At 42.8% G+C, this 21,324-nt stretch overlaps 3 protein-coding genes across 6 annotated transcripts in view; all 3 read left to right on the top strand.

Moving 5' to 3' along the window:
* LOC129859750 (guanine nucleotide-binding protein G(I)/G(S)/G(O) subunit gamma-7-like) overlaps window positions 1-1,934 on the top strand; it is a 7,333-nt gene extending 5,399 nt beyond the window's left edge. The window contains exon 2 of the mRNA XM_055929865.1: window positions 1-1,934. This exon is cut by the window's left edge and continues 1,441 nt beyond it. The gene's annotated coding sequence lies outside the window, so the exon portion shown is untranslated.
* Window positions 1,935-2,211: 277 nt separating this feature from the next.
* Window positions 2,212-8,361, top strand: LOC129859747 (interferon-induced protein 44-like). Its single transcript, XM_055929858.1, has 9 exons — window positions 2,212-2,479; window positions 2,697-2,802; window positions 2,949-3,338; window positions 4,857-4,911; window positions 5,065-5,260; window positions 5,995-6,147; window positions 6,386-6,557; window positions 6,633-6,733; window positions 6,877-8,361. The coding sequence occupies exons 2-9, from the start codon at window positions 2,712-2,714 to the stop codon at window positions 7,060-7,062; spliced, it is 1,344 nt and encodes a 447-aa protein (XP_055785833.1). The 5' UTR covers window positions 2,212-2,479; window positions 2,697-2,711; the 3' UTR covers window positions 7,063-8,361.
* Window positions 8,362-8,414: 53 nt separating this feature from the next.
* LOC129859748 (cocaine- and amphetamine-regulated transcript protein-like) lies at window positions 8,415-21,252 on the top strand. Of its 4 annotated transcripts, none has more exons than XM_055929862.1 (5): window positions 8,430-8,516; window positions 10,248-10,331; window positions 19,965-20,103; window positions 20,251-20,334; window positions 20,657-21,252. In XM_055929862.1, the coding sequence occupies exons 2-5, from the start codon at window positions 10,264-10,266 to the stop codon at window positions 20,762-20,764; spliced, it is 399 nt and encodes a 132-aa protein (XP_055785837.1). In that variant the 5' UTR covers window positions 8,430-8,516; window positions 10,248-10,263; the 3' UTR covers window positions 20,765-21,252. The 4 variants fall into 4 exon arrangements, with proteins under 4 accessions (XP_055785838.1, XP_055785837.1, XP_055785834.1 ...); XM_055929859.1 differs by lacking the exon at window positions 8,430-8,516 and adding an exon at window positions 9,604-10,125; XM_055929863.1 differs by lacking the exon at window positions 10,248-10,331 and having other exon boundaries at window positions 8,415-8,516.
* The last annotated feature ends 72 nt before the right edge of the window (window positions 21,253-21,324 follow it).

Here is a 21,324-nt window from a genome sequence, read left to right as displayed (position 1 = left end):
GATCTTTGTCCACTAATTGGTCTTTTGACCAATCAGATCAGCTCTTTTTCCAATAATTGGGCAAAAGATCAGAATTTTGCTGCCTGTGTAAATGCAGCCTAATGAAACTTCTATCGTGAGTACTGAGGCTAACTGTGTTCAACTCTTTATTTTAACCCCAGAAGTATATATATATGTTTTTTAATTGATTATCGTTTCAATATTTTGTCAATTTATTGCCATACACTTAGCAGATACTGTAGGTTTCCATTCCCTCCTTAATTTACACTTGAGGCAAAAGTTTACCTTAACCACAGATCTAGGATCAGATTATCATCCCCAATCTTAACTTGAACCATAAGGGGGGGTGTACAAATATCTGATACTATATCAGTGGTTAGATACATCACTAGTTCTGCCAATGAGAGCAAGCATCACATCATGGGCTTTGCTTATTGGCTCATCGTGTGTTCTATTGAGGAACAGGAGCAAATTACAAAGTGGTGTCCCGTGTCCCCACCTCCACAGTCCTATTCCTCTACTCCCAAACCAAACTTGATTGTAAAAAATGTAAAAGACACTAGAGAAAATAAAAACAAAAGTGTATAAACCTTCTTTAAGCCATGTGCAGAAGTGATATGTTTTGAGAGTAGCTGTTTTGGGTTTGGATTAAGTTTCTTTCTAAATGGAAGCAGGTCAGTCGAGTATTATTATCGAACTGTACAGTGTTTGTAAGATAAAACCTAGGCAAGAATTCAATCAAAGTGCATTAAACTTTTTCCACCAAAAAAACTAAAATGTGCTTTAATTGAATGTCAGCCTGTTGCAGAATATTTTCTGTGGACGTTCAATTTTTGCGTAAATGTTTCCCTTCTGTCAGAATTTAGTCTGTTTCCTCATTCAGCTTGAGGCACACACACACACACACACACACACACACACACACACACACACACACACACACACACACACACACACACACAGACACACAGACACACACACACAGTTTCCTAATGTCTTTTAAAAGTGATTATCTGAGGGAGAATATTGTTCTTTCTTAATTCATTCATTCCACGACGGTTATTTTGATTGATTGGTTGTTTGATTGATTGGTTGTTTGATTGATTGGTTGATTGATGGTTTGCCTTGTTGTGGTGTATTGTGTTGTATGCTGGTTAGGACCAGGAGTTTTACCTGGTCAGGTCACATGGTCAGGGACAACATTCTAGCCCTAGACTTGAGAGTATTTGAGGGAACAGTCTTAAAAGAAGACACGAAGCTCTAGAATGGAAGTCTTGTGGTGCTCCCATTCCCACATCATTCACTATGGCTGATCTAGGTCAGTTGAAAGTTTTCTCCCCCTAAAGATTATGTCAGGATTTGGAGAATGGAATCTGATCCTAGATCTTACCCAGAGCAGAACGCTAGAACCCTAAAACAAATTTCTGTCCCTAGACACTGATCTCGGGTCAGTTTTACCTGGACTCATCATTGTGTTTTTTATCTCCTGTGTATGCATATACAGTATGTATCTCTGGTAACGCTTTGTTTTGCGGTCCTCTTTAACTTGGTATTTGCTTAGAAATAACATGGTAAAAACATGTGTTTCGTTGCAAGCCAGGACTATTTAGTACCAGGTTGAAAGTCCCCATTGCTACCACAATGTGTTCATTCCAGCTGGGACAGGACTGTAAAGTAAAGCGTTACCGGATCTTTTTGCCTTGATTAATTGTGAATGATCAGTTATAGATTATGAAGGAAATATAATATCTATTTTTTTGTATCTGGTCGCTCTGATGTGCCATAACTCATGTTTTCTTGCACACTGTTCATATCGTACAGTTAAATACTTTACTGTTAAGACTTTACTGTTAATATGTTTTGTGGATATTGCTGTTAAAAAAATATGACATTGAAAAAGTAGACAACATTAATAAAAATATAATAACGCCTAAGTTGTTCTGACCTGCCTTTTCTCTCCTTACACACACACACACACACACACACACACATCCATCCACACCTGAGAATTTTACAGGTCATTTTAAAGTGACCATGGAAGCTTCTCTAGCCTCAGATAGAATTACAGCTCATTGTCAATTAAATACCATTATGTTTTATTTCTAAGCCATGAGCAATTCCCAGTCTTATATCCTACTGTAGAAGCCCTGGACTTCCTGACATGACTGACATCCCTCTTCCGGGCTGCACATCGATGCTACTAAAAAATACAGCTAACCCCGACCACCCGGCGTGTCAGCAGAGCTCTATCAAGCGTACTAGCGGTCCTTTCCTGTGTTGCAAACAAAAAGAAAGTCACGTTGAGTGACTCAAAGCAGCCGAAGTTTCGGTTTTAAGAAAAGGAAAGCTTGAAACGTCTCTGTTTTATACTGCGCGACCTGGATTTTGTGGTTGATTATACTTGCTGTGAATGATTGAAGCCCAGCAGCCCACTGCATTAGAATAGTTATATTTCTAACACGATCATCAGTTACGAACGGTGAGATCACCTACATCATCATAACAATCTCAAGAAAGCGCTTCAAAATAAGTAATTCTAACAGATGTTTGTGTGGTAGCATCTATGAAAATATGAGTTTGTCTACTCTTTACGTTCCTTTCGCTCTTTCCTCGGTGTGTGTCTATACAGTGAGGTGAGGTTCATCAGTATGATCATTTGTTTATGTTACTATTTATTGCTGGTATTTCTACCTCAGGTCCTTGGTGACATCATGAGTGTTGTGAAGTCCAGTCTGTCAGTAGAACAGGAGAAGAAGCTGCTGTCTCTGTTCGGTAATGTCAGACTCCACCTGCTTTACAAAGGTTTGTCGGAACAATGGACTTCATTTTAATGGAATCTTTTTTCTTTTTTTGTTGTTGATGAGATTCATTTTATCAGGCAGAACAAAGCAATTGGTTCAGTAAAAGGTAATAAAGTACTTTTCTGTTATATTTTGTTCTGCTCAAAGCCAGCGTCCATGGCTACATGAAAGCAGCCTTCCACAGCCGCTGTGATGGCCAGGGACCCACCGTACTTGTGGCCTACAACAAGACTGGATTTGTTTTCGGAGGTTACATCAGTAAGGACTACGCCCAGACTAACCAGGCCATCAACGATGATAAGGCCTTTCTCTACAGCATCACTGACCAGAGAGAAAAGCCACTGCGTGTGTCCAGTACCGATGGCCAGTATGGTTTCACGAATGGAGCCTATGGTCTTAATGTTGGTGTCTTGTGGTTCCTTAATAATAACACCGCCACAGTTCAAATTGTTGCAGGGAACAGCTACACCTTTGAAGGGGAAGAGATGCATGGCAATGACCTGCAGCTGACAGAGTGTGAGGTGTACAGAGTGGAAGGTGAGTGGTCATTTATAGCCACTACTCCCCAGGCACTACTGAAACGATTGGATACATGTAACCAATATCACAAAAATATTAAAACCAGTCAGAAGGCAATGTGAATCTAATCAAATCAAATGTTATTTGTCACATGCGCCGAATACAACAGGTGTAGACCTTACAGTGAAATGCTTACTTACGAGCCCTTAACCAACAGTGCTGTTCAAGAAAGAGTTAAGAAAATATTTATTAAATAAAGTTAAAAAATGTAATAAAAAGCAACACATAATGTAATGAACACAGAGAGATGGTTTCAAGCGCAGGGCTCAGCAGGTGTTTATTTCAGAGGACCACAGGAGGAGGCAGGTAGCTGGGTCCAGGGGCAGGCAGAAGGTCATACACAGGGGGCAACAGTACAGGCAGGGAAAAGGCTAGTAACGTAGTCCGGGAGATCAGGCAATAGGTAGATAACAGGAAATCCAATAGGCTAAAGTACAGGCAGGGAATAGGCAAAAGGCATCATAGTGAGGCAGGCAAAAACTATCATACATGGGAGGAGTAAATCACAGGGATAACCAGAGATCTGAAGGACGTGTGTCACATGTGATAATGACATACAGGTGTGTGAACAGGTGATTAGAATTCAGGTGATTGGGATCTGGAGAGTGAGCTGCGTTCAGGGGATCTAGGTGTCTGAGGGTGTGAGCTGGAAAGTGAGCTGCGTTTAGGGGATCTAGGTGTTTGAGGGTGTGAGTTGGAAGCAGACATTACACATAACAATAACAAGGCTATATACAGGGGGTACCTGTTCCCGAGTCAATGTTTGGGGGTACAGGTTAGTCAAAGTATTTTGTACATGTAGGTAGGGGTAAAGTGAATAGTCCGGGTGGCCATTTGATTAATTGTTCAGCAGTCTTATGGCTTGGGGGTAGAAGCTGTTATGGAGCCTTTTGGACCTAGACTTGGCGCTCCGGTACTGCTTGCCATGCGGTAGCAGAGAGAACAGTCTATGACATGGGTGACTGGCATCTTTGACAATTTTTTGATCCTTCCTCTGACACCGCCTATTATATAGGTCCTGGATGGCAGGAAGCTTGGCCCCAGTGATGTATTGGGCCATTCATACTACCCTCTGTAGCGCCTTACGGTCGGATGCCGAGCAGTTGCCATACCAGGCGGTGATGCAGCCAGTCAGGATGCTCTCAATGGTGCAGCTGTATAACTTCTTGAGGATCTGGGGACCCATGCCAAATCTTTTCAGTCTCCTGAGGAGGAAAAGGTGTTGTCATGCCCTCTTCACAACTGTCTTGGTGTGTTTGGACCAGGATAGTTGTTGGTGATGTGGACACCAATGAATTTGAAACTCTCGACCCGCTCCACTACAGCCCAGTCGATGTTAATGGGGGCCTGTTCAGCCCTCCTTTTCCTGTAGTCCACGATCATCTCCTTTGTCTTGCTCACATTGCGGGAGAGGTTGTTGAAGCAAGTAGTGTATTGATTAAATCAGTTGTTGTTTTTTGTCTCAATTTCTGGCAGACTGTGGAGACCTTCTGGAGACTCCTTGGAGGAAAATTGACTGGGAAGGATATAGGTATCCTATCTGTTAAATCTCAAAAGCAGTACAAAAATCATAATACTATGCAACTAGTGATGCACCTAGTACCACTTCTGCTGTTCCAATGAATCAATCAAGTCTGTCACCCATCTCTCTCTTCCTTTCTCCATCCATCTCTATCATTAACAGCACCAAGGATCGCCTGATGGACTATATCAAGAACTATAAGCCTGAGGTAAAGTCTGTGGTCCAGGCCAGAGTTCTGCTGGTGGGTCCGGTCGGGGCTGGCAAGTCCAGCTTCTTCAACTCCATCAACTCTGTCTTCAAAGGACATGTTACCGGGCAGGCTAACACCGGCAGCGCAGGCACCAGCCTCACCACACAGGTACTGTTTGTGTGCCCGCATGAATGTGTGTGTGGTTGTGGCTTAAAGATGCAGTCTGGGATCTTAAAGGACAATTCTGCCACTTTTCACCTCATATTTATTATCTCCAGCACCATGTCAGTGTCTACTTATGGGAAAATTGCATGTTTCTATGATCTGTGATTTAAAAAGATAAAAAGAAATGTCTTAAAAAATACTTCTCTGTGACATCACGGGGGAGGATTAAAAGTCAAGAAAACGGTACTTTTCTAAACCTGCAGTGAGTTTCTAGCCAGAGGGATGGTGTTTTCTTGCTCCCCACAAATCTCATAGTTGTTTGAAAACCGCTGTTTACGTTTTATTGTATTTTTTTTGATGATGTCATCAGGTAGAACTTTATGATTATAATGTTTTTTTTAAATTGAATTTTAAAACATACCATCTACCTGCAGTGAAGCCGCTCAACATTTACATTTAGTTATCTAGCAGATAACATCCAGAGCGACCCACAGGAGCAACCAGGGCCAATGGCACATCTACAGATCTCCCGAATCGGGGACCCGAACCATCGACCTCTCGGCCAATGGCCCAATCTCCCAACCGCCAGGCCACCAACCATTCAAGACCCCCCGCAGTCCCCCCCGTCTCCCATTTTGGCTCATGAGCACTACTTTCAAAAATACTGTCTGAAATTATACAAGACTTGAACATCCCTATTGTATTGGACTTAACATTCCAAATCTCTCTCTCTGTAGTTCCGTACCTACAGCATCAAGGCAGAGCAGGGTGGGAAGGCTCTCCCTCTGGTCCTGTGTGACACCATGGGCCTGGAGGAAGGACCCAGCGCAGGGCTGGATATAGACGACATCAACAGTATCCTGAAGGGCCACGTACAAGACAGGTACCAGGTGTGTAAAACTGGCAAATGGTAGCAGTGGAGGCTGTTGGAGGAAGATAGAATGAATAGAAATGTATCAACAAGAGGATTTCATGTGTTTGATACCAATCATTCCAGCCATTACAATGAGCCTGTCCTCCGAGTTAAAGTAGCACCAGCCTCATGGTAGGGAAAGCATGTGGTTGATAGTGCAGTAGTAGTAGTAGTATATTTATCTTGTGGGCTGATGTCCTGTTTCTCTCCCCCAGTTCAACCCGTCCATGTCTGTCCAGACGGATGGTGTCGGGTTCTGTAAGTCGCCCAGCCTGAAGGACACGATCCACTGTGTGGTCTACGTACTGGACGCCTGCAAGGTCACTCTGCTCTCTGCCAAGATGGTGGACAAGCTCGCCGCCATCCGCAAGGGGATCAACAAGCTGGGTAAGGAGGGAAGTGAGTGCGCGCGTGGGTTTACATGTCTGTGTATGTGTGTGTTCATGTGTGTTGTGTCACTAGGTGTTCCCCAGCTGGTCCTGCTTACCAAGGTGGATGAGGCCTGTCCTCTAGTGAGAGATGACCTGACCAACATCTACCTCAGCCACTACATAGAGAGGATGGTGAGTGCATGGCTGAGTCTGGAACCCTATTTTCACATAGTACACCATGTTTATTTAACTATAACCATGTGTGTGTCTGTGTGTGTGTGTGTGTGTGTGTGCGTACATGCATGCACGTGTGTGTGTGTTTGTGTTTGTTTCAGACCCGCGAGGTGAGTGTGTGTCTGGGTGTGTCCCAGTCCTGTGTCCTGCCAGTGAAGAACTACAGTCGTGAGCTTGAGCTGGACATCCACACAGACATCCTCCTGCTCACTGCCGTGGTCCAGATGCTTCGCTACTCTAACAACTACTTTGATGACATCTATCAGGCTAGGGAACCAGCAATGTGAGTGGCTAGGGTATTAGGTGTGATACTGATCTGAAGTCAGTCTGGGATTTTACCTTCTAATAGTTAAGGATAGGATTCTGGGGAATACACTGATCTCAGATGTGTTTTAAATGGCAACTTTTAGTTATCGTTTTATAAACCTTTTTATCTTAATTTTCCGAGGCTATTCCATTCTGACATTGCCCAGTTACAATTTAAACAGAATATATCAAACATTAGGAACATCTTCCTAATATTGATGTTCTTTAGGTGGTGGACACACACGGGAAACTGTTGAACTTGAAAAACCCAACAGCATTTCAGTTCTTGTCACAAACCGGTGTGCCTGGCACCTACCCCGTTCAAAGGCACTTCAATCTTTTGTCCTTCCCATTCACCCTGTGAATGGCACACACACACAATCCTTGTCTCAATTGTCTCAAGGCTTAACAATCCATATTTAACCTGTGTCCTCACCTTCATCTACACAGATTGACGTGGATTTAATAAGCGACATCATTAAGGGATCATAGCTTTCACCTGGATTCACCTGGTCATTCTGTCATGGAAATAGGTGTTCTTAATGTTTTGTTCACTCAGTGTATATTGTAATTAGATACAATATGTGTATGTAGTGTTGTCTGCAGAGTCTGTACTGCTATTGGTCAGATAAGACATACAACTATATACTCCTCATTGCACTTTGTTCAATACAGTATTTTAATTTAACAAAACTAATTGCTGAATAAACATCTGTTGCATATCTAGGGCCTGACTCACTCAGACTTGCTTTAAAGTTGTCCAAACTTTCAGAAAGACAGAGAGAGACATCCAACATAAGATACATGTGGAGATGCAGTCCGGTACAAACAGCAAACAAATTTACAACAATCATTGAGTAAAAGCAGAAAAGTGAATCCTTTTCATAAAATATTAAAGGAGTATGGTAAAAACATGAATCAGTAACAACAATGGAAAATGTTATATTGTGCGAGACAGCCTTGAAAATGTTAATCTTGTCTTAGTGTCATAAATAATCCTTGGTTCCTGCCTGTGCCTGGTAAAGATATGAGAGTGGGCGACATGAGCCCCTCCTTAGGACCATCTGGCAGAACACCCAGAATATGTTTTATAAGTTAAGATAGCCAGACACATGCCAGAACCAACCCTATGAACCATGCCTATGTAATGTGTCTGCAACCAGTAAATAAGAGAACTAACAGGACTGCCCTGGAGGAGCTCACTTCAGACCGGTACTTTATGCATTTAAGTTGGACTTTAACCTCCCCAGCTTGCTGTTAATAAACAATGATTCATTTAATATTGACTTTGAGTGTCCCTGTGTTGAATTTCCACAACAGTAGTATATTAGAAGCTGGGGAACGGGGCTATAGATGGGGAGCCCCACCTCTGGTGGACTACAACCTGGTGGAGTACTGGTGAGATACCTTAATCCATCTGGACCTTATTAACATGGTAGGTTAAAGTAAGGGTTTGCAGAGAAGATAGACACAGACCAACAACATATAGATGCATGAAACATATACTTGGTTACATTACTACATCTTACCCAGAAAATATAGGTAACTCAAACAATGTTTACATCCACACTCATAGTTGTATATTAAACGGATTATGGCAGTAGGCAGATTATGCAATAGTCATTCAAACACCTTACTCTGTTTATGTTAAATCGGTGTAAAGTCGAAATTGAAGTAAGCATACGCGGATTAAAACACCTGGTTTTCTGAGCAGTCTTTCTAATTATTAGGACATGTAAACACCTTAATTGGGGTTCCAGTGGTGTATTTCATCAGTCCATGTTCTAGCACTAGCCGAGCGAGCCTCCCTCTAGCGCGACGGACGTGTGTTCTGGAACAACTCAATGTATGCATCTTTCTATATACAAACTGTATATGTCCGAACTCCGAATCAAATATTCTACCCAAAAATAACATGGTTGCTGTGGTAGAACGTTTATTTCTATTGCCGATTGTCTGCATTTATCAGTGTGCCATCAGGTAGCCTGATTTCAGATGTGTCCATGCAAACAGGATGTAACAGTACGTGTCTCTGTTGGCTCAGGTTTGGGGCGGGGCCGGGGTTAATATGCATGCAGCTCTTCCTGCTCCTCTAGCTGGTTTTTGAAGAAACTGTCAGCGTAGTTCAACCATAGGCGGAAATCCCAGGGGGGACGGGGGGGACACGACCCCCCCATCTTGGGAAAAATATGATTTGTCCCCCCCAATATATCACTGTAAACATAACTATGTAATTTCAATAATATTAATAATACGCAATGAAAGCACTTGTGCTGTTTATAGACACTTAATAGCGCGTTTTTAAGTTTCAAAAGATTGCGACCTCCCCCTCCCTTTGCCTCACGATGGTTTGATCCACTGCCAGTTCTTTAGCTGGCAAGGTAATAAAGGGTTCGTATCTACTGTCCGAAAGGGACATGTACGTAACTGACGTGAGGTAATCCAGTCAATCCATAGCAGGTCCATAGCAATGTTATTTATTTATTTTATGTTGGCAGGGTTCACACACTAGCTGAATTTGCAGAGATAGCGCGCAAACTAAAGCAAACATTAACTATCAAGCTAGTTAGTACCTATTCCATTTATGTGGCGTCGTCAAAGATGGAATCTTTGCTATCGTCAGTTTATTCCAAGATCAGCATGCAGCTGTAGTGCTTCGACGTCCCTGTGATAAGGTTAGCGACAAACTGAAGTCCAAATTGAACAGAACAGAACTACACTCTCTTCTACCATTGTCTTAAATATATATATAATGGTCTCGTTGCAAAAGATAAATTGTCGCTAGTGAACTTTTTTTATTTTATTTTATTTCACCTTTATTTAACCAGGTAGCAAAGATTATAGCAAACACACAGAAACGGAATTGGTGCTCGCTAGCTTTACAAATTCAGCTATTGTTGGAAGCCAGCCAATATGAAACAAACTATGTTAAAATTACAAAAGGTTGCAGCATGTGTTGTGTAAATGTGTGTGTGTGCAGCTAGGCCAGCCAGCCAGGTAGAAAAATGGCAGAAAAAAGTAAGAAGACGGACATCAGAGTATTTGTCAGTACACCAAAACGCATAGTAAGAACTCTAGTAGCCTAATATCTCAAAGACTAGTTGATAAAATGTTCATAAGAAAGAAGTGAAATGCTAATGGAAATGTTTCACAATGATGTCATTAGGCAGAGCAGGCAACAGATGGGACACAGACAGCAGAGCTGGGGACAGATATGCAGGGACAGATTGGCAGAGACAGGGAGTCTCAGGTAAGTTTGTTGAGTCTTTGTTTGGCAACATTATGAAAGGTTCTCAATTTTTTTTACTTGTAAAATAGGGACATAATTGGAAAATGCCATGGATACCCCCACTCTCAACTTAAACTGGTGACTAAACTAAGATTTGTTTACGGCAATGGTATTGCTGTTGTGATTAATTGTGTAGTTTTGGGTACCGGTAGTTAGGAGTACGGCAAACACCTTATTTATTTTCTTGGAGACAGACTGTGAGTCAGTTAGGGTGGTGAAAGGGAAAGAGCCAGGGAGAGAGACTTCAGAGGACAGTGTCACAGCCACGGCAGGACCAAGTGTCACCCTTGTTGCCAGCAGCACCAGTATAGGGGACAGTGGCACAGCATTGTCCAGTTACCACAGTGATGGCACAAAACCATATCAGCCACACCCACAATTTATAGAACCGCAAACTCTTGCCAACAGAGTGTTGACGTTTCAAGAGAGATGGTTTCGCGATTTCCCCTGGCTACATTATTATCAATCAATAAAAGGAGTGTTGTGTTTTCACTGTAGCCAAGGGTTTTCAAGCCAGCCATCTTTTGGCCAAAGAGCAGATGCTGCCTTCATTAGTGCACGATTTAGGAACTGGAGAAAAGCCATTGAAAAATTCACAGCACATCAAAACTGCCAAACCCACCGCCACTTTGTAATTGTAACAGCTCACCAGCTAAATCCAATCAGTGTCCAGTTATCCAGCGCGTGGGGTAAACAGCAGGATGACGCAAGGCATTGCTTGATGAAAATTGTTAGTTCGGTGCGGCATGTAGTAAGACAGGGACAAGCCTTTAGAGGCCACACGGATGACAGTGGGAATTTATACCAGATTTTGAAACTTAGGGCAGAAGAGGATTTTACTGAAGTGGTTAACAGAGCGTACCACAATGTACACAGGCCCCAAAGCACAGAATGAAATTCTGAACATCATGGCCAATAGTCATTCGAGGCATTGCAGCTGAGATTAGGTCTCTTCCGATTGTACAATTTTCATTAATTGTTGATGGTACTCAAGATGTCTCTGGTGCTGAACAGGAGAGTGTCTGTCTGCGTTATGTTGACCATGACCTTGTCCCTCACGAGGAGTTTATTGGGCTATACAGTGTGTCGGAGACAACAGGCGAGGGCATTGCGAAAGTGGCAACTGATGTGTTGTTGAGGAAACCCGCAAACATATGCTCGGTTCTTTTGTTCAGTAGTGTGTATAGCAGTGGTTCTCAACTTTTTTGGGGTACTGGAACCCCTGCATATTTTGAGACAAGGCAAGGCAGGCAAGGTTTTGAGCGGTCCTCAGGGACCTCCACCCCCTCTATATTATATGTAAACTTACTGGAAACCTTGTGGTACTGACTACATTCATTACACTTTTTTATTTCATGGACCCCTTGCAATTAGTCCATGGACCCCTGTTTGAGAACCCTTGGTGTAATTGATATTTGTTCTTTTGTTTAGTAGTTTTCAGTACACTTACAAATTATTTATTTCATGTTATTTTATTTAAAATTGCATAGTTTGTGCGACATACTTGTCCATAGCTGCTGTTTGAAGAGTTGAGACACTGACTGAAGGATATTTTGTTTGATTTGTTTGGGTTTTTCATTGAAGTAGTTATCTTGCTTTTAGAACTGTACTTATTTTAAGCTTTTTGTTCTTGCAAAGATATTGTAGTAGACTCAGGCCAGGTGCACATATTTAATGACTATATAAATGTATCAGAAAAAGTCAAATTAAAAGGTCAATTCAATACGGAGACCAACTTTGTGATGGGTCTCAATGGAGATTCTTTTAGATGTGATCACACCATGTTCATTGTATTTATGAAAACTACACCCATACAGTGTACAGTACCATTGTCACCTACTGACCTTTCTTGATATTGCTGGTTGTAAGTACGAATACCTGCATACATACTGGACTGGTAAGGAGCACTGCTATAACTATTATTAGTAGTAGAATTATAATGATTTAAACATTTGAACAAGTTGGGAAAACCATTCAGTTAACTACTGTACCTATCAATTATCCAGTTGTAGGAATGATGGTTCCTCAATATACATTTAACATATTACAACGTAGGCTATGTGTTACAGCACTACTTTTGGTGTCCCCCTCAGGAATTGCTCTTGAGAAAATTTAATGTAATTGTCCCCTCCAAGGTTGATATCAGATTTTCGCCCCTGAGTTCAACATCTGGTTCAGACTGGGCGGCAGGATATCAGTGTTCTGATCCTGCTCACACTCCTGGCTGTAGTTGTTCACTGGCAGAATACAAGACACAGGAATACCCAAGGTCTGAAAAACACACAAACACATTTAGCAATTACTTAAAGGGATAGTTCACCCAAATTACAAAATTCTACATTGGTTTCCTTACCATGTTAGCAGTCTATGGACAAGGTATGACAGCAATCGATGCATTGGTTTTATTTCCCTGGCACGGATTCTAAATGCTAACATTATAGCATTTGTCGCACAAATCCTATTCAAGTCATTGGACCATTATTATTAGCATGTTTCGCTCAACATGTCCAAATTATACAAAAGTATCTAAAATTGATTGTGAAGTTCAACAAAGTCACGTATAGATCATTTGAGCATGATGCGCGGAAAATGCTAATATAGGTCCCATGACTTGAATGGGATTTGTGCCACAAATGCTAAATGGGTTCTGTGCCACAGATGAATTTGGAAACCGTGCCAAGGAAACTAAACCGAAGCATGGATTGAGGTCATACCTTGTCCATAGACTGCTTACAGGGTAAGGAAACCGATGTTATTTTGTAATTTGTGGGAACTATCCCTTTAACTTAGCCAATTAGCGCTTTGTGTTGATCTTTAACGGCCATGCAGTTACATGCAATTAGTAAACATCTCACCTTCCTCCTTATGTAGTGGCTGAGGTAAACATTCTGCAGCTCCTCTGCCACCAGGCGGCAGGCCTCGTCCACTTTGGTCAGCAGTAACAGCCAGAGGCCTCGTCCACTTTGGTCAGCAGTAACAGCCAGAGGCCTCGTCCACTTTGGTCAGCAGTAACAGCCAGAGGCCTCGTCCACTTTGGTCAGCAGTAACAGCCGGAGGCCTCGTCCACTTTGGTCAGCAGTAACAGCCAGAGGCCTCGTCCACTTTGGTCAGCAGTAACAGCCGGAGGCCTCGTCCACTTTGGTCAGCAGTACCAGCCGGAGGCCTCGTCCACTTTGGTCAGCAGTAACAGCCGGAGGCCTCGTCCATTTTGGTGAGCAGTAAGAGCCGGAGGCCTCGTCCACTTTGGTCAGCAGTAACAGCCGGAGGCCTCGTCCATTTTGGTGAGCAGTAAGAGCCGGAGGCCTTGTCCACTTTGGTCAGCAGTAACAGCCGGAGGCCTCGTCCACTTTGGTCAACAGTACCAGCCGGAGGCCTCGTCCACTTTGGTCAGCAGTACCAGCTGGAGACCTCGTCCACTTTGGTCAGCAGTAACAGCCGGAGGCCTCGTCCACTTTGGTCAGCAGTACGAGCCGGAGGCCTCATCCACTTTGGTCAGCAGTAACAGCCGGAGGCCTCATCCACTTTGATCAGCAGTAACAGCCGGAGGCCTCATCCACTTTGGTCAGCAGTACGAGCTGGGGAATGCATGGGATCAACATGTAGTGGGAAATATAAATGTCAGGAAGATTGCATATGAGAGCAGTGCATTTCATGTAATGTTTCACACTGACATAGGAGGGTCTGAATAGGATATACAGCGCCTTCGGAAACTCTTCACACCCCTTGAATTTTTCCACATTTTGTTACATTACAGCATTATTCTAAAATGGATAAAACAATAATAATAACAATCTTCAGCAATCTACACACAATACCCCATAATGACAAAGTGAAAACAGGTTTTTAGAAAATTTTACAAGTGTATACAAAATGTAAAACTGAAATACCTTATTTACATAAGTATTCAGACCCTTTGCTATGAGACTCTATTGAGCTCAGGTGCAGCCTGTTTCCATTGATCATCCTTAAGATGTTTCTTCAACTTGATTGGAATCCACCTGTGGTAAATTCAATTGATTGGACATGATTTGGAAAGGCACACACCTGTCTATATAAGGCCCCACAGTTGACAGTGCATGCCAGAGCAAAAACCAAGCCATGAGGTCGAAGGAATTATCCGTAGAGCTCCGAGACAGGATAGTGTTGAGGCAGAGCCACTCCTCAGTAAAAGGCACATGACAGCCCACTTGGAGTTTTCCAAAAGGCACCTACAAGATTCTCTGGTCTGATGAAACTCTTTGGCCTGAATGCCAAACGTCACATCTGGAAGAAACCTGGCACCATCCCTACGGTGAAGCATGGTGGTGACAGCATCATGCTGTGGGGATGTTTTTCAGTGGCAGGGACTGGAATACTAGTCAGGATAGAGGCAAAGATGAACGGAGCAAAGTACAGAGAGGTCCTTGATGAAAACTTGCTCCAGAGCGCTCAGGACCTCAGACTGGAGCGAAGGTTCAACCTTCCAACAGGACAACGACCCTAAGCACACAACCAAGACAACGCAGGAGTGGCTTCGGGACAAGTCTCTGAATGTCCTTGAGTGGCCCAGCCAGAGCCCGGTCTGGAACCCGATCGAACATCTCTGAAGAGACCTGAAAATAGCTGTGCAGTAGAGCTCCCCATCCAACCTGACCGAGCTTGAGGATCTGCAGAGAACAATGGGAGAAACTCCCCAGATACAGGTGTGCCAAGCTTGTAGCATCATACCTAAGAATAATCAAGGCTGTAATCGCTGCCAAAGGGGCTGTGGCGGAAGAATCAGAATTAGTTGGGTAACATAGATAATTAAGACGCATAATATGCATAATATGCTGATGTGATATACTTGTTATTAGAATGTATCCCTTCGGACTCTGGTGTTGGCAGTTGCACCTCTTCCCTCAGCTGGGGCTCAGTCACCTGTTCTCCTTCAATTGTTCTCTATTCCTACAATTTTTTATAATAACTGAATTGCTGTATTTTTGGTATGTGGTGTGCAGTTTAGGTTAGGTTAGGTTAGGTTCAAAGACTGTAATACTTACTCAGATGTCCAAAGTGCGTTTCTCCAGGGCTTTTCCAGACGATCTCCTATGTCTGTATGGATAGAAATGGGGTTAATATGTACTGTATCAATGGGCATACATTATTCCAGGGTGTCTTCAAGGGTCTGTAAGTCTAATCCTGTTCGTTACATTAAAAAAGTAGACAAAGTAGTCCACTATAAAAGGAATATGGCACCATGTGAGATTTGTCCTAAGTGACTGTCACTCACCCTCCACTCTGTGGACCTCACACTCTGTCAACACCAGGTCGTTGCCATGCATCTCTGCAGCATTGACTTTGTAATGATTTCCTGGTATACAACTGACCTGTGCTTTATTGCCATTCAGAAACAATAAGACACCAACATTAAGACCATGCCTTCCATCTGTGAAACCATACTGGCCATCGGGGGTATCGTCAGACGGGGCCACAGTGTCTCCCGACCCCTCCTGTCTCAGCCTCCAGTATCTATGCTGCAGTAGTTTATGTGTCGGGGGGCTAGGGTCAGTTTGTTATATCTGGAGTATTTCTCCTGTCTTATCCGGTGTCCTGTGTGAATTTAAGTATGCACCCTCAAAGAGTGAAGGCATAGTCCTGGGACCATGCCTCAGGACTACCTACTTGCTGTCCCCAGTCCACCTGGTCGTACTGCTGCTCCAGTTTCAACTGTTCTGCCTGCGGCTATGGAACCCTGACCTGTTCACTGGATGTGCTACCTTGTCCTGGACCTGCTGTTTTGGACTCTCTCTCTCTACCGCACCTGCTGTCTCTAACTCTGAATGCATGGCTTTGATAAGCCAACTGACATTTTTTCCTGAGGTGCTGAGCTGTTGCACCTTCTACAACCACTGTGATTCTTATTATTTGACTCTGCTGGTCATCTATGAACGTTGAAACATCTTGGCCATGTACTGTTATAATCTCCACTTGGCACAGCCAGAAGAGGACTGGTTCCTCTATAGGTTTCTTCCTAGGTTCCTGCATTTCTAGGGAGTTTTTCCTAGCCACCGTGCTTCTACATCTGCATTGCTTGCTGTTTGGGGTTTTAGGCTGGTTTCTGTATAACACTGACATCGGCTGATGTTAAAAGGGCTTTATAAATACATTTGATTGATTTGACAGACGTAGTGGCTTTTCTCTCTGGTCAGTGATGCTGTAGAGAAAGGCCTTATCATCGTTGATCACCTGTCCAGTCTGGGCGTAGTCCTAACTGATGTAACCTCCGAAAACAAATCCAGCCTTGTTGTAGGCCACAAGTACGGTGGGTCCCTGGTGGTTGCAGCAGTTGCTGAAGTCGATTATCCATGGACGCTGCCTTTGGATAGAATGGAATCAAATAGAATGTAACATTTTAGCATAGCCTTTTTTTAGTACTTTCAAATTGTTGTATTGATTTAACATTTATGTTTTTTATTGTAACAGCAAAGTAATTGAGGGTTTTTAATGACAACTCTTTGTAATAGCCTATACTAATGCTGAAACACCAATAAACTAAACTAAAAATAGAATAGAATGGTACTTTATTACCTTTTAGTCAACCAATACAGAAATATAAACACAACATGTGATGTGTTGGTCCCATGTTTCATGAGCTGAAATAAAAGATCCCAGAAATGTTCCATACGCCAACAATTTTTTGGCACAAATTTGTTTATATCCATGTTATTCCTCAGCCAAGATAATCCATCCACCTGACAGGTGTGGCATATCAAGAAGCTGATTAAACAGCATGATCATTACACAATTGCACCTTGTGCTGGGGACAATAAAAGGCCACTCTAAAAATATGCAGTTTTGTCACACAACACAATGCCACAGATGTCTCAAATTTTGAGGGAGCTTGCATTTGGCATACTGACTGCAGGAATGTCCACTAGAGCTGTTGCCAGAGAATGTAATGCTCATTTCTCTACCATAGGCTGCCTCCACAACATCGCTTTAGAGAATTTGGCAGTACGTCCAACTGGCCTCACAACTGCAGACCACATGTACAGTATGGCGTTGTGTGGGCGAGCGGTTTTCTGATGTAAACGTTGTGAACAGAGTGCTTCATGGTGGATATGGAGCAGCACTCCATCACTCTCATTCTTGGTCAAATAGCCCTTACATAGACTGGAGGTGTGTTTTGGGTCATTGTCCTGTTGGAAAAACAAATGATAGTCCCACTAAGCGCAAACCAGATGGGATGGCGTATCACTGCAGAATGCTGTGGTAGCCATGCTGGTTAAGTGTGACTTGAATTCTACATTCAGTGGCAAGACAAAGTATGTGAACCCTTTGGAATTACCTGGATGTCTGCATAAACTTTACATAAAATGTGATCTGATCTTCATTTAAGTCACAACAATAGACAAACACAGTGTGCTTAAACTAATAACACACACATTATTGTATTTTTCTTGTCTATATTGAATACATCATTTAAACATTCACAGTGTAGTTTGGGAAAGTATGTGAACCCCTAGGTTAATGACTTATCCAAAAGCTAATTGGAGTCGGGTCAACTAACCTGGAGTCGAATCAATGAGACGAGATTGGAGATTTTGGTTAGAGCTGCCCTGCCTCATAAAAAACACTCACAAAATGTAAGGTTGCTATTCACAATAAGCATTGCCTGATGTGATCCATTCCTCGAACAAAAGAGATCTCAGAAGGCCTACGATTAAGAATTGTTGCCTTGCATGAAGCTGGGAAGGGTTACAGAAGTATCTCTAAAAGTCAGTCCACAGTAAGACAAATTGTCTAGACATGGAGAAATTTCAGCACTGTTGTTACTCTCCCTAGGAGTGGCCGTCCTGCAAAGATGACAGCAAGAGCACAGTGCAGAATGCTCAATAAGGTTAAGAAGAATCTTAGAGTGTCAGCTAAAGACTTATAGAAATCTCTGGAAGATGCTAACATCTCTTTTGGCGAGTCTACAATATGTAAAACACTAAACAAGAATGGTGTTCATGGGAGGACACCACGGAAGAAGCCACTGCTGTCTCAAAAAAACATTGCTGCACGTTTGAAGTTTGCAAAAGAGCACCTGGATGTTCCACAGCGCTACTGGCAAAATATTCTGTGGACAGATGAAACTTAAGTTGTGTTGTTTGGAAGGAACACAAAACACTATGTGTGGAGAAAAAAAAAGCACAGCACACCAACAGCAAAACCTCATCCCAACTGTAAACTATAGCGGAGGGAGCATCATGGTTTGGGGCTGCTTTGCTGCCCCAGGGCCTGGACAGCTTGCTATCATCGACGGAGAAATGAATTCCCAAGTTTATCAAGACATTTTGCAGGAGAATGTAAGGCTATCTGTCCGCCAATTGAAGCTCAACAGAAGTTAGGTGATGCAACAGGACAACAACCCAAAAGGACTGTGAGGAGTAACAGCCTAACATACACTGCTAGCTACCATGACAAAGACCAAAGCCGGTGGGAGTACCGTTGGGGACAGTGCCAGTGGTGTCTCTTAGGTAAAGGATCTTTTAAACGAACAAAAAGAGACCTATAAGCAGTTGTTACAACAACAAGAAAATAGTTAAGTGTTTTGTCCAAATATTGTGGTAAATATTGGATTCGTTCCAATGATATTAACAGGCACTGATATATGAAAAGCATCCTGTTCAGACAAATAGAACACACACACACAAGTAGACATGCCCACACACAGCTGTCTTCATGTCTGACTAATCTTTATTTTCTAGTGTTGACTACTTTGGTTCAGCAGGGTTGCACTGGATCAATAGGTTCACTTTAAAGGCCCAGTGCAGTCAACATTCTATTTTTCCTGTGTTTTATATAATTTTGTACTAGGGGTGCAACTTTCACTGGGGATGAGGAGAACATGTCCCGCCCACATTCTGAAATTGCGTTTTTGTCCCCCCCCCAGTTTTATCATTGGAATGTGATACAAAACGAGGCAACGGTGTGCTTTAGGGCCGTGCGGACGCCTCCGAGCGGTCGGGTAGGCTGTTTGGAGTGTTCACTTCTAAAACCAAAGTTGCGTTCCTGTATTGTATAACAACAGGTGATGAAACGAACACTCTAAAAGTGTGATTATGTCAAATCAGTGTTATTTCCTGATAGTTGCTGGTTGAAAATATAGCGTTATTCAAGTGGTCTGGTGAGATTAGCCTGTGATGTAGAGTCTCAGGCCTGCTCACTGTGTACACAGTTCTCCTGGACCAAATGAGCAAATGAGAGGATAGGCATACACACACACACCCAAGAGGAAATTGGATCCTGATTAAAGATTGGTCTCAACAGCCAGGGGCTGTGACCTGGGATTATTGGAAAGAGGTGAACAGAGGAGTTCTATCACACAACGCCTCTCCATCACAACATCCTCTGGCGCGTGTATGTGCGTGCGTATGACCCTCTCCGGTCAGTGGTTACTTCTGTCGCTCCGCTCATGTCAGTGGTCATACATATTACAGTAGCTGTATGACGTCAGAAAACGCTATAAAATCAAGCCATCGCGTCTATCACCCCGAATCATAGCCCACTTCACCCGCCCAGTGTTCACCAAGCCCCTGCTAACCACCTGAGGCCCCGCTGTATCTCCATCCCTTCTGGTTGTTTCAGCACCATGGCCAGCATTCTACTGCTTTTCCTCGCCGCCTCCTGCTGCGCATGTCTCTGTCTCGCTGACGACGACACCTCGTTGGAGTTTGAGACTCGCGCTCTAGAATTCCCCCACAAATCACAAGAAGAGAAGGATCTGGTAAGTTTAAATTGTTTTATGTTTGTGAAGTTGTTTGGTTTGTGCGTTTGTCAATGTGTTAGTTTAGCCGATTCATCCCTATCTTTGTAATTGTTTTCTAGCTACATCTATAGAAGTCTATCATTTTTGTTTTTCTCTGTCATGTAGATTGAAGCTTTGCAAGAAGTTCTGGAGAAACTGAAGAACAAACAGATGCCGCTATCAGAAAAGAAGCTCGGCTGGCTGCCGTCGGTAAGAGTTGACCTGATCAACCATTTTAAAGTGGTTAAAGTCCTATTATCAACAGTTTTTAAGTAGTTAGCCTGTCGGTATCATGTATTTTACTTCTTCATTGAGTCTAGTCGTATATTGCGTGTTTCAAATGGTTAAAACGGGACTTTCGATAAAGGTCCTCTGTTGACAGTGTTTAAAAAATATATAGTTTAGGAGTTGCTAGGATTAATCTGTTTCTGGGAACAGATGTTTCAGAATCTCATAGTCTGGAGACAGATGCCACCATCATCACCACCACCATCATCACCATTCAATTAATAAACTAACTGTTTGTTTCCAGTGTGACGCGGGCGAGCAGTGCGCTGTTCGCAAGGGTGCGCGTGTCGGAACGCTGTGCGGGTGTCCGCGTGGGACGACCTGCAACTTCTATGTCCTCAAGTGTTTGTAAGAAGAGGAGAGAAAAGGATGAACAGTGTAGGGAGGGGAGCAGAGAGAAATAGGAGAGAGAGAACAGAAGCTTTTTCCTCATTCTGTGGATCACATTCAGATCGTGGAACGTTCAGACAGAAATATTGTATGTTGAACAGACATGTCTCTATCTGACATGTAAAGTAAATAGGAATCATATCAGCTTTACTTTCAGTATGTTGCCCTCTCCCGTCCTGAACGTGACCCTGGTGTGTAATGGAGGGTTTGTTGTCTAACATAAAGGTGGTATCCCAAATAACAATCTATTCCCTATAATGCACTATTTTGACCAGAGTCCTATGTGTCAGTCCTATGTTGCTTCAGTCAAAAGTATTGCACTTTATAGGGAATAGGGTGTCATTTAAGACACTACCCAACTTGTTCCCTTCATCTGTGCTCTCTGCTGTCTCGTCTAATTTGACTAAGTACAAAGAAATTCAATGTGATTAATAAAGTCCTTGATTTACAGTTTTTTGTAACGCTTCAGTGCAATTTTAACAAGTAGGCTATGTGGTACATTTTCACTACTCTTAGTACAAA

This window comes from Salvelinus fontinalis, chromosome 7, assembly GCF_029448725.1.
Source record: "Salvelinus fontinalis isolate EN_2023a chromosome 7, ASM2944872v1, whole genome shotgun sequence".
Classification (NCBI taxonomy): domain Eukaryota; kingdom Metazoa; phylum Chordata; class Actinopteri; order Salmoniformes; family Salmonidae; genus Salvelinus; species Salvelinus fontinalis.
The sequence above is the reverse complement of the archived record's forward strand: the minus strand, read 5'-3'. Positions and strand labels throughout refer to the sequence as shown.

What these genes read in the sequence shown, in the direction of transcription:
- LOC129859747 (XM_055929858.1), top strand. Translation starts at nt 2,712, where the DNA reads ATGAGTGTTGTGAAGTCCAGTCTGTCAGTAGAACAGGAGAAGAAGCTG. An exon ending in ACTCCACCTGCTTTACAAAG is followed by an intron (nt 2,803 to 2,948) that starts GTTTGTCGGAAC and finishes TTCTGCTCAAAG; the next exon opens with CCAGCGTCCATGGCTACATG. An exon ending in ACGTACAAGACAGGTACCAG is followed by an intron (nt 6,148 to 6,385) that starts GTGTGTAAAACT and finishes TCTCTCCCCCAG; the next exon opens with TTCAACCCGTCCATGTCTGT.
- LOC129859748 (XM_055929859.1), top strand. Translation starts at nt 10,046, where the DNA reads ATGTGTGTGTGTGCAGCTAGGCCAGCCAGCCAGGTAGAAAAATGGCAG. An exon ending in GCAGAGACAGGGAGTCTCAG is followed by an intron (nt 10,332 to 19,964) that starts GTAAGTTTGTTG and finishes TGGTTGTTTCAG; the next exon opens with CACCATGGCCAGCATTCTAC. An exon ending in AGCTCGGCTGGCTGCCGTCG is followed by an intron (nt 20,335 to 20,656) that starts GTAAGAGTTGAC and finishes GTTTGTTTCCAG; the next exon opens with TGTGACGCGGGCGAGCAGTG.